This window comes from Pinus tabuliformis, chromosome 7 (assembly GCF_031772625.1).
Source record: "Pinus tabuliformis cultivar Carrire ecotype Pingquan chromosome 7, CPIR1, whole genome shotgun sequence".
Classification (NCBI taxonomy): Eukaryota; Viridiplantae; Streptophyta; class Pinopsida; order Pinales; family Pinaceae; genus Pinus; species Pinus tabuliformis.
This window is the reverse complement of record NC_142293.1, coordinates 777,687,745-777,705,558: the sequence shown is the minus strand read 5'-3', so window position 1 is coordinate 777,705,558 and position 17,814 is coordinate 777,687,745. Positions and strand designations below refer to the sequence as shown.

The following is a 17,814-nucleotide window of genomic DNA, read 5'->3' as shown; positions in this document are numbered from 1 at the left end:
CTCCCTGCATCTATCACCGTTGCACACCTCTCTATGCCATCCTGCACTAGTGCAACACTCCCATGCCTCTCACACTGTTGCAACCTGCTAGCCTCGCGTTGTCCTGGGAATCCTACACTGTAGCTCTCTCTGCCGCTCCATCCTCATCCATCTCTACCAACATCCGCCAGTCCTACTACTCCTCTTCGGGGCTCCCGTAGCCAAGTATAATCCAAGAGGTTGGGTACCTCGAGGATCCTGCCCCTCATCTTCTGTAGTCATCTTAACTACAGTTCGATGTCTCCCCACTTTCGCTCAAGTGGTGTGTGTGCACTCATGGCACAGTAGTCATCCCTCAAGGCAAAGGCCTTGATACGATGTTTATCTAGAATGGACAGGATCTTGACCTTCAAGACCACAAAGTTGGACGCTTCGTCCAACGTACCCTGATCCCTCATCCCATTCATGACCATCTCTCTACTCTTCTCTGTCAACTCCTCCGAGTCTCTCTACTTCCTGCCTGGAGGTTCTTGGTTCGACTCCTATTGAGTCTCTCTACTTCCCATCTGGAAGTTCTCTGTTTGACTCCTCCAAGTCTCTCTACTTCCCGTCTAGAAGTTCTCTTCTGCACTCCCTCTAAGTCCCGATTTCCCTCCTGGAAATCCTTCTGCCAACTGTCAAGTTGCCCCTCTCCAATTGTTTATGCAACTGCAACACTGATCTAGATTCCTTGGCTAGAAATCTGCCTTGGCAACAACTCCCTCCCCTTGATCTTTCCCTGTTAGGTACTATTCTGACTACAATACCCCACCAGCTTCACTCTACAACTTACCCACAGTCTCCTATACCCCAACAACTGAAGGATTGAGCCACTTGGCTCTGCGCAATCCCGGCACCGGCAAATCAGCTCCCCTAGCCAATTGCGTCAGCCCCAGTGTTTTAAAAGTCGGCCGCCTAAGAACCGACTTGGCCAAGTTGGTCCGAGCCGGTAAAAAAAATTGCGACTCGGTCGTCGAATTGGTTCAATCGGCCGCGTTAAGACTGACAGGGCCGAGTCATGCCATGACTCGGCCAGGTCAGTCTTAACTCGGCCGAGTCCGAGTTCATGCAGCCAGTGAACCCCAAAAACGTAATTTTTTTTTTATGTTTTTTCTCAGTGTGGAGGACTCCAAATGGTTTTATTAATTGGTTTTTTGGTCTTTGGGGTCCATTCCCCTCTCCTAGTATTGATATGCTATTCAAATTGCATGGTAATGTTAAATTCTTAAAGTAAAAGTGACATTCTCCTTAATCTTCATTTTCATCCTTTTACTTAAATTTTTAACATTACCATGAAATGACTCATGATGTTTGAGAGTGGTTCCGGCCTCATTGGATTTCATATGGAGAAAGTAGAATTTTAGATTTCATTCAAAATCTCGCAAACTTATCAGTTTTTCAGGATTTCAGGATTGGGGGATTGCAATGTTTCCATTGAATTTTGTCATGTATTAGGGTATGGAACTCATATTTAATCAAGAGCACCAATCCCTCTATGTACCTTGATGTTAGTGACATTGGTTGTCGAACTCCTCCGGGATTCGCTCCCAAACTGAGAGCTTTTGAAAATGTTGCTCCCATTCCCATTTTCGCTCTCGCTTCCCACTTTTGCTCCCGCTCCCAAGTAACACTGAGCCAAATGATGTTGGCAACTCTAGCAGTGGCCAGTAGTACTGGTCACAGACTTTTGTTGTAGAGGCCATTTATAGCCTCCTTGGTTATGTGTTTTTGTTTTGATCTCTATATCATCATCGTGTATGTATTGGACAGTGCACTGGGTGCCATTTTGATATAATGGATATATTCATGAGCCTACTTTGATCATATGTTGTCTTCTATCTATATTCTAATGTTATGTGTTTGGAAACATGAATGAAAATCTTTAAAATTGTGTGTTTTTATAAAAAATAAATATTTAATGTATTTTTTACAACGACCGAGTCGATGCCGAGTTGGAGTTGGAGTCAAAGTCGACCCTCGGCCGAGTCGGAGTCGGAGTTTTAAAACATTGGTCAACCCTCTTGGCCTCTGCGTGGCTCTGTGTGACCCTGATTCTGCCTCCCTTAGCCTTTGCGCTATATTTCTCCGGCCCAGAATGATGATGCAATCCCTCTACGTCACTCCTTCCTCTGTCGCCTTCTACAAGGATCAGCTCTATCACTCGGGACAGCTGATTTCTGTTGTTGTTGCTCTGCTCGGTTGATGTCCTCAGTTCTCTTGTGATCTGCAACCACGCTCTGATACCATGTTGGAATTTCTAAGTCTAACCCGTTAGAAACCCTTCATGTACTTTCTGATTTATTCCTACCTACTTGTTTTGTTAATTAACAAGTTATTTACCATGTAAATACTGGAAATAAATACAAGTACATGCTCAACACATTACAGATCATCAACTGAAGGAAACAAAACAAGCACACAAATGACACCGTTATTTTTGGACCAATGTTTCCAGAAAAACCCAATGCGGGAAAATCGGTGCAGCTATCTGAGGTTTTTATTATTATGCAGTTTCTGAATACAATTTGGGTGCCAAAACTGGCTCACCCAACAGAGAATAATCTTGGCAGTAGTACCTCTCCTTCGGAGACAGATGCTCCGGCTGAAATCCCAAATAAACACTCTAGCAGCTCCTCAGCTCCAATCTGCCCCACGAAAAACCCCAACGTCAGCCTCTAGTGAGCGTTAGCCTCTTCTGCCTTTTATGTCAACTTTCTCGGCAGTTCCCAGTTGTTCCCGGCAGTTCCGGCTTATACCCTCTGCGTCAGCTTTCCCCGTTGTTCCGGCAGTTCTGACTGTTCCGGCTTCTACCCTCTGCGTCAGCTTTCCCGGTTGTTCCGGCAGTTCCGGCTTCTGCCCACTGCGTCAGCTTTCCCGGCTGTTCCGACTGTTCCCCACAGTTCTGGCTTCTGCCCTCTGCGTCAACTTTCTTGGCTGTTGCGCTGATCCTCCCAACACTATCTCTACCTCTCTGTTTTTGTATTCACTGCCCCTCAACTGCAACTCTAATCACTGTCTCGACTTCCTCAGCAAACCCGCCCCAGAAAGTCGAAATCTTGATCAACTCGGTGTGTTCTCCAAGTGACCCTCAAGCCTCCTCTTATACTTTTCTTGTTGACAAATCAATGACCGAAATTAAGTCCATAATCAACGACTAAGATTAGATCTGGCTTGATCCATGACTTTTGGACCATTCTAACACAATTTTATATTAATTCACATTAATATTTTAACTTAGGGACTCCATTAAAAATATTAATTATTTTAATATCTCCCTGTTTAGAATCTGCCCAAAGCCTTTTTGAGTATTGGAGATCTCATGTGCCTTAGCCTCTCCACCAAATTTCGTGGCTAGAGCACATTCGATGCTACCCCAAATCAACAGAGATGCCCCCTACTCTGATCGTTTGTGCATCGCACCACTAATCTGGATTTCTCGGCTAGAAATCCTCGGTAGCAACTCCCTCCTCTTGGCCTTGCCCTATCAAGTGCTTTTCTGACTACAGTACCTCACCAGCTCCACTCTGCAACTTTCCCACAGCCTCCTAAACCCCAGCAACCTGAAGGTGAGAGCTCCTAGGCTCTACACAATCCTGGCACCAGCAACCCGGCCTCCTCAGCCAATTGCGTCAGCCCTCCTAGCTCTTGTGCGGCTTTTCGTGAGTCTCCCTTTGCCTCTGTGCTGCCTTTTTCTGGCTCACCCTTGATGATGCAGGCACTGCGTCACCCTTCCCTTGTTGCTGCTCTGCTAGAAACAACGTTTGTCACTTGGGACAGTTGTTTTCTGCGACTATTTCTCTGCTCGGCTAATGTCCTCAGTTCCCCTGTGATCTGCAACCACGCTCTGGTACCATGTTGAAGTTTCTAAGTCTACTAGTTAGAAACCCTCCATGCACATTACTGATTTATTACTACCTACTTGTTCCGTTACTTAACAAGTTATTTACAATGTAAATACTGAAAATAAACACTAGTGCATGCTCAACATATTATAGATCATCAACTGAAGGAAACAGAAACAAGCACACAAAATGACATCGTTATTTTTGGACCAATGTCCCCGAAAAACCCAATGCGGGAAAACCGGTGTAACTATCTGAGGGTTTTCTTATTAAGCAATTTCAGAGTACAATTTGGGTGCCAAATCCGACTTACCCAACAAAGAATTTCCTTGGCAGTAGTACCTCTCAATCTGAGACAAATGTCCTAACTGAAATCCCGGATAAACCTTTTGGCAGCTCCTCAGCTCCAATCTGCCCCAGAAACCTCAACATCTGCCTTTCTGGACTGCGTCAGTCTCTCTCTGCCCTGCGTTGGCCTTGCGTCACCTTGAATGGGCCTGTGTCAGCCTCAGGAAGCCTTGCGTCAGCCTTATGGCCCTCTGCATCAGCAACGCTGACCTCTCTGAAGCACTGTGCAACTCCCGGTTGCCTCTGCGTGGCCCTGCGTGAGCCATGGCTACTACTGCATCACTCTCTCTCACTCTTTGCCTCTCTGTCTCTTTGTACTCAATGCCCCTCAGCTGCAACTCCTATCACTGATTCTATCTCTTTTAGCAAACTTTAGAATGGTTGATCATCTGGTGTGTTCTCCAAGTGACCCTCAAGCCCCCTCTTATACTTTTCTCGTTGACATATCAACGGCCGAGATTAAGTCCCTAATCAACGGCTAAGATTAGATTTGGCTTGATCCATGTCTTTTGGACCATTCTAACACAGTTTTATATTAATCCACATTAATATTTTAATTTCCCTAAGTTTAGACTTAGGGACTCCATTAAAAATATTAATTATTTTAATATCTCCTAAACTATTTAGAATCTGCCCAACCCCTTTCTGGCTATTGGAGATCTCATGTGCCCCAACCTCTCCACCAAATCTCACGGCCAGAGCACATTCGATGCTACCACAAATCAACAAGAATAAATCAGTAAAGTGCATGAAGGGTTTCTAACGTGTCAGAGTTAGAAATTCCAACAATATATATATTGCAAAAGTAATCCAAGGAATACCTCTCACAATTCATGATTACATCATTGTCTTAATATAGTTATTACATCAAGACAATTTCGGTGATGAGACAGTGGCTCTATACAGTGCCACCCACAGTTTAGTTATGTTATTCAGTGACAAGTTTGGGCTCTCTAAACATTGCATCTCTACACAACTCTATGCACATATAAATCACTGTCTCAATGCAGTGCCATATCAATATATTTGCCATAGTCTCAAATTGTGTCTATGAATATGATCTCAATAACATGATGCTCGGATCATAACATAGTATCACTAGCATGTCAACAATATGTTGAAGTCAAAAATACCTTAAAGATGAATTGGCAAGGTCATGAAGCAGTTTCGGTGACGTCAAGACCACTAATGTCATGGTGCTAGAAGGTCTCCAAGGAAGTCGTGATGAAAGGATACTAATGATGGGCAGCTCAAGCAAAAGAAGCATCAAGGTGAAGATCTCCTCTTCACACACCATGTAAGTATCTTTCAATTTTATAATCAGATTTGGTTAAATGATTTCATGATTGCAAGGGGATTTATAAATCGGTTAGATAATCGAAAGTCCTTGCATAGAATAAGGAGGATTGTCATAATCCTCATAAAAAAGATAAATCATTGATATCTATGAAAAAGTCTATAAAGGTCAAGCATTGTTTGAATCCATCAAGAGATTCATCGGATTCATATTATATCAGTCAAAAGTCCTCTCATACCTAAATAGCAGAAGAGGAGACATAAACAGAGATATATGAATTGCTAGATATACTCTAGGAAATTAAATTAAAAAAGGTCACTTAGACCTACACAATAGTAAAGGTATCAAAGAATAAAGGAATAACTTCATGAAGATCCAGGAAAGATGATAAGAAATTAGTCATCAATGATGAGCAAGGTAACAAATATCAATGAACAAAGAAGGTTACCTCACCCAGCAATTTGTGGTCTCTATGCTAGAAAGAGAAAGACAAGTTGCAGTCTATAGTATTAAAGGATGAAAGAATTCAACCTTGTGCAGAAAAGATAGGCAAGGTTGGTCCTCAGGAAAAGACAAAAATAAGTATAGTTAAGATTCAATGCTATAGAAATATTTTGGAAGTTCATATCACTGAAAGATGGAGGAAGCTAAAGAAAAGGGCCAAGGAAAGAGGGAGTATCAAATCTCTCCTATGAGTAAGATAGTATCCCTCACAAAAGGATCCTATCATAAGCTCCTATATCTTGTGTTATAAGATATGACAATGATAATAAGATGCATCATGGCATCATGAAAGCATTAGAAGCAAGAGCTCGTGACATCACCATGGATATCATGAAGGACAAAAGGGACAAAATCCATGGCAGTCAAACATGAAGGATATAGCTCTTGGGAATCTCATTGAACATTGAAGGAAAGAAAGATGTCATCCAGGACAAGGCTCATCATACATTAAGGCAAAAAGGAAACATCTGCCAGATAGGGATATGCAAGATCCTCAAGATTCTCTGAAGGAATCCTCATCGAAGGGTTCACTAATCTAGAGAGGGAGCAAGTGTTTCATCAAGAACTCCAACTTATGGAATTCATGGGATAATGGTGTGATGACATGAAGCAAATCAAGGGATTGAAGATCTTTTCAATCAAGGAAGCTGCTGGAAGAAGCCTAGATGACCTAAAGGTAAAATGAGGTATGTATGCTTGTATTTAATATTATAATGTCATGTCATATGGTTGCAGGTAACATGAATCATTACTTCTATCTTGAGAAGCATGATCAAGAGATCTTCTCCTCTGAAAGAATGCGAGAAGGCATAAGTCACACTAGATGAAATCAACATAAAATGTCCTCATATGAAGTATGAGGTAGTTGACTAAGAAACTCTGATTGAAAGCTCCTGGAAATGGAATGTGTGAGGAAGGAAAAGATCGTGAGATATGCAACCATGATGAAGGCAATCAACATCCAAAAGACCAAGAAGATTTGACTAGGAAATCTCCCAGAAAGATATAAAGATTGATGAAAGTCTGAAAATATGAAGACCCTTGACAATGGATATCTTTGGGAGATATGTCAATAAGTTTGCAAGACGTTGATACCTACAAGAAGATGTCATGATGAAGAGCCATCTCGTAAGGTATGATTTAATTTAATATGATGTTTTGATTTCTTGAATAATATATGGATGAGTTCATGTAGTTCTACTAGAACAAGACTTGCAAGTACAAGTACAACCAGCATTCATGCGATGGATGGAACACCTGAAAGAAGCATGGAGAGAAAAGAAGTAGCCATATGAATGAAGTTCCAGATGTATGCCAAGAAGGCCACTTTCCATGAAGAAAGGAATCACATGACGGAATAAGAAGGAGAGTGATCGATGGTTGTTGCCCTACAAGGAAGAAGCTCAACAAAATTTCATGACATCAAGGAGAGAAGTTGATCAAGCACTTCAAGAACCCATGAAGAAGAAGTTGTTGATGTATAAAAGAGTCCCTAGCTAATGTTGATTTTTGGTAGCATCGGATGTACTCTAGCCATGAAAATTGGTGGAGAGGCTAAGACACATGAGATCTCCAAGACTCAGAAATCGTTTGGGAAAATTCCACTTGGATGGATAGATATTAAAATAATTAATATTTTTAATGAAACCCTAACTCTAAACTTAGGAAAATTAAAATATTAATGTGTATTAATATAATATGGGTGAGAAAGTTCTAAATAACAAGGATCAAGTCAAATCTAATCTTAGCCGTTGATTAGGGACTTAATCTCCGCCGTTGAATTGTCAACAGGAAAAGTATTAGAGGAGGCTTGAGCGTCAGTTGGAGACACACCAAGACACCAAGAGAAATCAATCAGTTCGATTTTCTGGGGCAAGGTTTGCTGAGGAAATTGAACAAGTGATCAGTTGCAGTGAGGGGAAACTCGGCAGGAGGCTAAGGAATACATATCAGAGAGGTAGCAGAGTGTTGGAAGAGGCAGCGCAGAGCCTAGGAAGGCTGATGCAGAGGCAGCGCAGAGCCTAGGAAGGCTAATGCAGAGGCAGCGCATAGCCTAGGAAGGCTGACGCAGAGGCAGCAAGGGTTGACGCAGAGGCTAAGGAGGCCAGCACAGAGCAAGCAGAGGGCCAAATGAGCTGGCGCAGAGTCCATAGAGGCTGACGGAGTTGACGCAGAGAGCTTCAGAGCCTGTGCTGAGGAAGTCTGTTGGGCAGACTGACAGCAGATTAGTCGAGAGAGGGTGATGCAGTTCTGAAGAGGGTGACGCAGTTCCAGAGGAGTGCGTGGAGCAGCTTTCGTTGTCCAACACAAGGAACAGCCGCAGTCACTGGAGGATTGTTCATTTGGCTGCTGATTTGCCAGAATATTTGTCTTCGGATAGAGGTATTGTTGCCAAGGACATTCTCTGAAGGGTGAGTCATTTCTGGCACCCTAGTTGTATTCAGAATCTGCTTAATAATAAAACCCTCTATATGTTGCACCGATTTTCCCACATTGGGCTTATTCATGGAGACATATCCACTATATATACCCCATCAGGGTCTACGCAGAAAGAGTGACAAAACTCAGATAGGTCTGAGATTTTTGGATAAGATTACAGGGTTTCAGAACTTCGCATAAACCTCTACTACTTCGGATATATCTGAAATTTCGCTAATAATCTCAGTGATATCTCAAACAAGTAATGGAACAGGAATCTCGGATGAAGACTATGTTGAAGTGTTACAGTTGAAGAAGGAGTCTATAAGTTTTCGGATGGATATTACAGTCTCGGCATAATGAGAAGGAGCAATGATGACAGTGACAAAGATAATCACAGTCTCAACTATTACAGTCTCGGCATAATGAGAAGGAGTAGCGATGACAGTGACAAGGATGATCACAGTCTCAACCTAATGATGATGGAAGGATCGCATAGTGACACATTTTATCTCGACTTACATTAAGGTGCAGTCATGATCCTATTACAGTCATGGTCTCGTTCTTGAAGGTTATGATCTCGATGAAGGTGCAGAGATAATCTCAGTGGTGATCTCAAGGAGCAGTCATGGTGCAGCAATGATGATCTCGATGAAGCAGTAATGATGATGATGACCTTGGCAGTAAGAAGAGGATTGGTGTCTTGGTCTTGGAGTGGCTTGATAGGTCAAGGGTCATGGTCTTAGTGAACTTAGAATCTCTATAAGAAGAATTATGTGCGAGTTTTCCTCTCCAAGAGGGAGAGGTTTTGGCCCTGGCAGAATGCCAACTTCTTGTGTTCTTGTCTCTTTGTTTTGGTAGTAGTTTCATGAAGTAAACACACACACTCATAATAAGAAGAAGATCAAGATAAGATAAATGGTAAAATCATTTCACAAATTGTTATCAAGTATAGAAGAATCTATCTAATGCTAACTGCCCTAGATTGTTCAATAGGATGGTGACCGATTTACCATTTTCCCAAATTTTAAAGGTGTTTTAATTAAAATAAAAAGAGGGAAAAGGTACTTAGTGAATAAAATAATAACAAAATAAAGGCTTCTAGAGGGGTCCATGAGATCTATAAAAGAGGAGGTGGAGACCATTTGAAAACATATTGGAATTGAGCTTCTTTCTTTTGGAGAGGTTTGGGAGAGTCAAGGGTTCCCAACTTCATTAGTAGACCTAGGATGGAAACCCTGGAGTGATTTAGTGAGAGTAGGCGAGTACCCATCTTTCCTTTTCGTGAATTCATCTAGAATTCACAGGAGAGCTTAGCAGTTGCAGTTCAGTTCAGTTTTGGAGGGTCAGTGCAGCATTGGAGCAAATTCTTGAGGCCAGCTTTTCCATCTCAGCTATATTAGTTGTATCAACATGTAAACCCCAATTTATCTATTATAATACAAGCTGAGATTATTTATGTTCATCATATTATTATTTTTGTAGTACTCTATTTGTTACATTTTACATGGCAATGTTTTGTTAAATGAATGGAAATTTTTATTTAGAGAATTAATCCATTTCGATATTTAGCCAAATATTTCGTTTGGGATATTACAAACAACTAGCTCAGTTTATTGTTTTGAACCTTTTAATCTTCATATTTTGGTGTGTAGATGGCCTATCTTGTAAACACAACTATTTGGTCATGTTATTGTTGGCAGTTGCTAAATAACCTATTTCATTCCATAAGTTAATGGTCTACTTTCTATTATATGCCCTAAAAAATTGTATGTTTGCCCTAAAAAATTGTATGTTTGTTTGTAATTGACAAAATCTAGATTCTAGATGGTTGATGCTCAATTAATTAATCATTAATGTATTATGGATGCCACTTCTATCTTGATTTATGTACATATATACATGTTTTCATATACTCTGCAACTAATTTGGCATTCTGAATGTTTTCTCCTAAACATAAATGCAATATAATATATAAATATATTAGACGCTTCCGGGGCACTTTGCTTCCAAGGATTTTTAGAAAATGACACTTTCGACGCTTTGCTTCTCAAAAACAAACCTGCTTTGTCCCCGCTTCGTGCAACATTGCAAAAGCACCAATTTTAGTAGAGTCTAAGAAGAAGAACAAAGCATGGTAGCAGTTCTCTAGTGATTGCTAAAACATTCTACATAACTGGGGTATATATTTTACCCAAAACAATACTCAGTTAGATGACATGAAAATAAATGCAACACTAAGTAGATGGAAAGCTCTATCCACCTTGCATGATAAATGTAGGCATCCAGACTGGGTAGTAACACAAATTATTCCTGGCCTTATAAGTTTTCTTTTACATTCCTGTATCAATCAGGTTACACCGTTACACTCAACATTTGTTTGGGATAATTACAGGCGAGGAATCTCACTTGTTTCTGGAGCTAGGTACAGATTAGACTCAATATTTGTTTGGGATAACTACAAGGCAAGGAATCTTGCTTGTGTCCGTATTCCTGCATAGCTGCAATGAAGTTCTTAGTTGGGCCCATCTCCTTAGCAGTTCTTGACACAAGCATTAACCTTGAACCAATTTTCTAAGTTAATATCTTGATAGGTGCTGCTGGGTAGTTTCAATCCCATTCCTTATGAAGTTTCATTTCGCTGTAGTTACTTGAGATTAAGGAGGGAATACTAAGGGGAATCTTAAGATTCCAGGAAAGAAAAAGTTACAAGAGCACAGGTGGATTATCATTAAGAGCTTTTGAAGCAAAGTTGAGCAGAAAACATGGAGCTTGCTTAAGTATAATCTTTAAATGGATTAAGAACTGGGAAGGGTGAGAGTCAATCTGTCTAAAGCATAGGGAAGAAGTAGAGACTTTTGCACAGAACAATTCAACTACCATTTGTGATAAAGAAATTCAAGAAAGGGACATGAATGAAACATGTGAACAAAAGCTCTAACTAATGGCAAAACTGAGAGGTTAAAATCTGGTGAAGCCAAGAGCAAAATGAAACGAGGGCCATGTGAAGCATGTGATTTGGTATCCTGCCCACTCTCAACACACATGGAAGCAGAGGACATGTGTAAATGTACCATACCTCTCTATCAATCAAAGAACTACTTGCTTCCTTGTACATAATGGACCAATCCCTGTATTCATCTTCCTTCAAGTCCCTCCATGCCAAACATAATGTTCTCAAACCCAACTGTGCAAAATGCTCAACTGCCTCCACCACAGGCCTCACTTGTTGCTCTGTAAAAAAATCAGATAGTTAACACACTTCAGTAAATATTTCTGCAATTACAAGAGAACATCTCTAAGATCCAATTCATAAACATGATCAGCTAACACTACTATGCATCTGCCACACATTAAACACTCTGAAGAATACGCATTGAAACTGAATAGGTATTAAGCATAAGCCATGTATAATAAATTTACAATTCCTTAGAACTACACTAACCTCAAAGAGAACAGAAGGGTTTCCCAACGGAATTCTTTACATAAAAACATATTTTCATTGATATTAAGTGGTTAGGATTTTAACTTCATAAATTTCACAAATAGTAAAAGATGTATACCACAGTTTCCCATGTAACTGTTTCAGACACCAACAAGTTTATAGAAAGGATTGCTTACAGTCGATTTTGCTCATGGTGCATGGAAATCACCTTTTCCCTAGCTTTTACAAATATAAATAAAAGCGCCTTGAGCAGAGATTAATTTATTTTATTTACAAAGTTCTCAACTTAAAATCATTTTTTTTTCTCAATGGTTAAAAACTTCCACCATATTGCATTCTCACAAACATAAATTAATGGATGGTTCAAAAAAATTGTGTTTAAGACTCAATGATGAGAACTAAATACCCACTTGGCTCAAGTATTATTGGGAATTGGTCTCTGTCTTAGTTATCCACCAAAACAAATTCAATTCTATGTGCCATAGAACATACAATTACCTGTACGACTCCTTCCTGGGTAATAGAAAGTAGAGAAGTGAATGAAAATGCAGAAGGGTTGGCCACTAACAAGTCTGTCAACCAGTCAATACGATGTTTGATGTAAACTAAGATGGGAACAAGATATGAAGAACAGACATTTCAATTTAGCTCTAATTTATATTTTTTATGCCTTTTATTATTGTTATCATAGACTATTTATTTGCACCAATTTATGATTTAAAACTCTAGTTAATGACAGCCACATTTAATTTCTTGATTGTATGTGATTGCGAAATTATTTGAGTCTATATTGGTTGACCTAAGCCTCTATTTTGAACCATAGGAAGCCTTGAATTTACATTCTTCGCATATATTGCAAGGGTGATGATCCATAAACTGCCATGGATATTCCACTAGACAGTTCGTCACAACCTAAGTAACCGGATTCATCCGATAGGCCCCACGAATCCCGAATCCATCGTGTCTGACGCGATTCTCTCCAGATTCGTGTCCAAAACCCATGACACGTCATGTCCTTTTTTGACACGTCAAATCCGACTGGGTGTCACGATTTTGGGAATCGTGTCCTGTTTTCAAGGACTCGCTACGCTCAAAAAGTGACCTACGCGGTTATGAAAAGGCCGCATTTGGTCATTACAGCCATGCATATTTTCATTTGGCAAGCGTTTTGGCAGCTTCATGATCAAGTCTAGGCCCTGGTATTGATATGCTATTCATGGTAATGTTACATTCTTATAGTAAAAGGACATCCTTTTACTTAAATTTTTAACATTACCATGAAATGACTCAAGATGTTTGAGAGTGGTTCTGACCTCATTGGATTTCATATGGAGAAAGTAGAATTTTAGATTTCATTCAAAATCCAGCAGACTTATCAGTTTTTCAGGATTTTAAGATTGGGGGATTGCAATGTTTCCATTGAATTTTGTCATGTATTAGGGTATGGAACTCGTATTTAATCAAGAGCACCAAACCAGGAGCTTCTGAAAATGTCGCTCCCGCTCCCAAGTAACACTATTCCTGATGATATGGGTCTGGACACCAGTGTTGAGTTGGCATTGGCCAACATGGATCTCAATTATCCAGTGCTAGAGCCTATTAGATTTGATGACTTAGAGGGGTCATCCTCCACACCAGCAGATGCAGAGGCGACTATGGATACAGGGGAGGAGGAGGATGCAGAGGAGAGCAGTGGGGACCATGATGATGAGGACAATGATGCTGATTCTGATGTTGATTGATGCCTTGAGGCTTGTATACCTGTAGTTGTTTTATATTTTCTATTTCTATTTGCCATTGGCATTGCACCAGCACTACCTATGTAACACATTTTGATTTGATGACTTAATGAGAAAACTACAGTTGTCAATGTGTTTATCTTACTATCTTGTAGTTGTAAGTTGTCTTTCAGTTATGAATTATGAAGCATGATTTATGTGACCAGTACCACTGACATGTATTTGAATTCTGTATGTACTATGCATGCTAATAGCTATAGATGAAGATCTATGGTTGAAATCAATAAATTTGTATCATTAATTAAAATTTGTGTAAGAAATATCTAATTTTTAATATATATATATATATATATATATAACGAATCCTACGTGTCCTGTTCTGGGGGGTCAATGTGTCCGAATCCGACACCACAAATCCTGAACCCCCGGTCAGGTGACTTAGGTCACAACAAATCTGATAAAGTTATATTTAAAATCTGAAATTCTACATTATTACAGTTTTATTAGATTTCTAGATTTGGAGATTTACTGTTTATAGTGCATGCATGTGAATTTAAAATTATGCAGAAAATAGAGAAAAGCGAAATAAAAGCTCACACACACAATTGGCACAAGGTATTGTCATGCTTTGGTGTTAAAATTGGCAACTAGGGCCAAACTCCATGTGGGTCATCTTATTAATGGCAGCTGATATTTTTCTTGGATCCCTCTCATCGAGAGGTGTAGGATTGATATAAAGATCATTTGATTCCGATAAGTATTCATGGAGATATGAATTTATTTGTGTTATAAGACAATTTGTCAAGGTCGGCCAGCGACCAAATAAACCCCTCATGTGCTTCATGATTTAGTATAAAAAGAGGTGACTTGATAGTCATTTCTACACACTTCTATCTTGATTTCTCTCCACTTGTCTTGGGTTTTAGTGGAAGAGAAATCTAGGAGTGGAAGCCCTAGACGTTGGAGGAAAAGAGGTTGCCCTAGCCGCAGTCAAGAAGAAGAAATACGCTGCCCTAATCTAGAGGACGCAGTCATGAAGAAAATCCCTAAACGTTATCAAGAAGGAGCCCTAAACCTATATGTTGGTCCCTACCCTAACGCAGACCTAAAGGCTGCCCTAACGCAGACTTAAAGGCAGCCCTCACTAAGACCTCAAGGCAACCCTAACAAAGTTATCCTAAGGCAGCTCAAGAAGAAGGAGTACATTGATGAGAAGGGTCTGTTTTCGGCAAGAAAACATCTGTAATAAGGCCAAGCTGCTACAGGAGGTAAGCCGCAGGCCTAGAGGCAAATCTGGGCAAGATTTAGGGTGTTTCCCTTCACTGTTTTGGGTCCGAGTTTGAGCAGGTGACAAGGCCAAACAGCAGCAAGGTATAGTGCTGCTAAGATGCATAGGACAGCAGCTAAGATGCATGGGACAGCAGCAAGGTATAGTGCTGCTAAGATGCATGGGACAGCAGCAAGGTATAACAAGTTGTGATGGTACAACAATGACAGTAGCAAAACAATGGGCTAGCAAGCAACCATGGTGTGGCAGTATGAGCAGTGACAACATTAGCAAGATGTCACAATATTGGAAGGTGCAACATAAGTTGCAGCAGTATGATGCATGGTCATGAGGTCCAGCGTTGTGATGATGGGAGCAGCATGGTGCAGCACGATGAGGTGCAGCATGATGACGAGATGCAGCACAATGATAGGTGAAGGAGTCACCTTGGAGAATCAGTTGAAGCAGCATGTCTTCAACTGATCTCATGTATCATCTTCTTAAAGATGATCTAAGCTCTTATTTAGACAAGTCAAAGTATTGACTTCTATTGTAAATGTACTATCTCTCTCTCTGTTGAACTATTGAATAACATATAAGAAGAATTGATCAAGGGTTTCCCCACATTGGGGTTTGTCCTGGCTAGCGCCACATCTTGTGTCCTCTTGCCTTGGCTTGTCTTCTGCAATTTATATTTATGTTCTATCTGCAGTTTACTTTAATGCTGATGTGATTGCTAATCTAGAAAAGATATTGAGCTAACTGTGAAAATTGAAATAAATTTCTCTATGCATAGAACATACATAAATAAATTGTATGTGTTTGGGAAATTATTTGAGTCTATATTGGTTGACCTAAGCCTCTATATTGAACCATAGGCCTTGAATTTACATTCTTTGCATATATTGCAAGGGTGATGATCCATAAACTGCCATGGATATTCTACTAGACAGTTCATCACAACTGATCTGATAGAATTATATTTAAAATCTAAAATTCTACATTATTACAGTTTTATTAAATTTCTAGATTTGGAGATTCATTGTTAATAGTGCATGCATGTGAATTTAAAATTATGCAGAAAATAGAGAAAAGCAAAATAAAAGCTCACACACACAGTTGACACAAGATATGCTTTGGGAAACCCTTTCATAAGAAAAACCCAACTGGAAGGTGAAGTTTCTCTGCTCTCTTTCTCTAAATGGAAATATGGTTGCAATAAAAAAGATGTATGGTATATGGCCAGTGCATTGCTACAATGCACAAAACCTCTTTGTGTGCTCTACCTCTTATCCCTCTTGGCTATTTTTGCTCAACTATGGAGCAAATGCACTCAAAAGAATGGAACCCCTTATCCTCCTAGTGGCCCAATTATAACACAGCCCAATAGCCTATTAGTGGTTAGGTTTGACTACCTCAACTCTTAACCAGAGTTACAATATAGACTCTTCTAGAGTCTTCTACATAATCACGTGGCTAGCCCCTTTTCTATGAATAATGGGAGCTGACGTGGCATCCTCTTGAATTATGGTGATGAAAACAGGAAGGTCAACCTCTGAGTGGCATAATTTGTAATGTTCCTAAACAGGAATTTCAGTGATATACAAAGCATGCAAACAATCCAGCAATCAAAAAAATGAAATAGACATCAGGCACCCATGAAAACTCTGGAAATGGAGAACCGTTGAGCCAGTTTATTAATTCTTCAAGGGCAAATACAAAAATACAACAACAAAATAGAATGGTGCACCTAGGCTTGTCTCAATGGACAAGCATGACAAAACCCAAGTGAGCAAATGTTGAACTGAGCGCTGGCTCAACTCCTGCACCAAAACTGAACTGTGCTACCCAGAAACTACACTATCTGCTGACATAGAAGGGTTGGAATCATTGCTTCCCATGCTCAAAAAATTACGAGATTTCAGCGCCTTGCTCCTTGGCCTAAACCCACAAAAACCTAGGAAGGGTTTGAGCTGGTTCAGACTTGTGAAATTCGACCCCCAAGGAGCCCAACCTCAGTTGCAACTGCAAAACTTGGCCTGCTGGAATGAGGCTATAAATCCTCCTGAAAAGTGCCCCAAAACTCTGAGATGATCCCTCCTACAAATGTCCTGCCTTCCTGGATGAGTTTTCGGGTTGTAGCTCTTCCCCTCAAGACCCACGAATTTGTTGAACTGGCCCTCCACACTGTCCTCCAAGTCTGGAATTCAAACTGTTGGTTTGTTGCCTTCTCTGACCCGAAAACTCTTCTTGAATGTTGGCCCAATAATTTCCTTATGATTCCTTGGCTCCTCCGGCTAATGGTTGACCCAAGGTGGCTCTATCTCCCTCTGCGTGTTCTCACTGCTAGCCTAGAAATACACACTCCATGAAGATAGTTGAGTGAGTATGCTGCAGAAACTCCCCAGAACTCCTAAAAATGTTGTGGAACTGCCTTCCTAGGGTGGCACTCGAAGTCCCCCAAAGGTAAGGTTGAATCTCCCGCTTGAGAGATTCGTGGTTGAACAACCAGTTGACTCGGCTAAGCAGCTCGAGCAAACAGTCAAGTAAATTCGATGTACAAGAGTGAATGAATGACCAAGTGAGAGCCTCCTTCTCCTTATGACTTCGTGGGCCTTCCTTTGCCTCATGTGGGCCCCTCCAATCAACTATTTGAATTCCCTCCAAGCCATTCGAATGGCCTAGTTCGAATTCCCACATGGGTGGCCCCCACCTTCCACTAGCAAACTAATCTGGCCGAAATTTCTCCTAAGTCCCTAAGTCGAAACTGTTGGGTCCTTTTCCTTGGCAAAAATGTGCAAAATTGTGTAGAGATAAACTTGTTACAAATGTATTTGGGAAGGGACATGACAGTCCTCCCCTCCCAAATGTTGCTTGCCCTCAAGCAACTTCAGAGCTGGGTGCTCCAAAATGTGCTCACCCTCCCAGGTGGCATC

At 40.6% G+C, this 17,814-nt stretch overlaps 1 protein-coding gene across 2 annotated transcripts in view; it reads right to left on the bottom strand.

Annotated features, from left to right (window-relative positions):
• Positions 1-17,814, bottom strand: part of ALA2 (aminophospholipid ATPase 2) — a 426,245-nt gene that overhangs the window by 207,939 nt on the left and 200,492 nt on the right. For both annotated transcript variants that reach the window (XR_016266798.1, XM_089458821.1), the window contains exon 14: positions 11,507-11,661. Coding sequence is in view for 1 of the 2 variants with exons in the window: in XM_089458821.1 (XP_089314947.1) it covers positions 11,507-11,661 (155 nt within the window). In the remaining variant the exon portion in view is untranslated. The remainder of the gene's footprint in view (positions 1-11,506; positions 11,662-17,814) is intronic.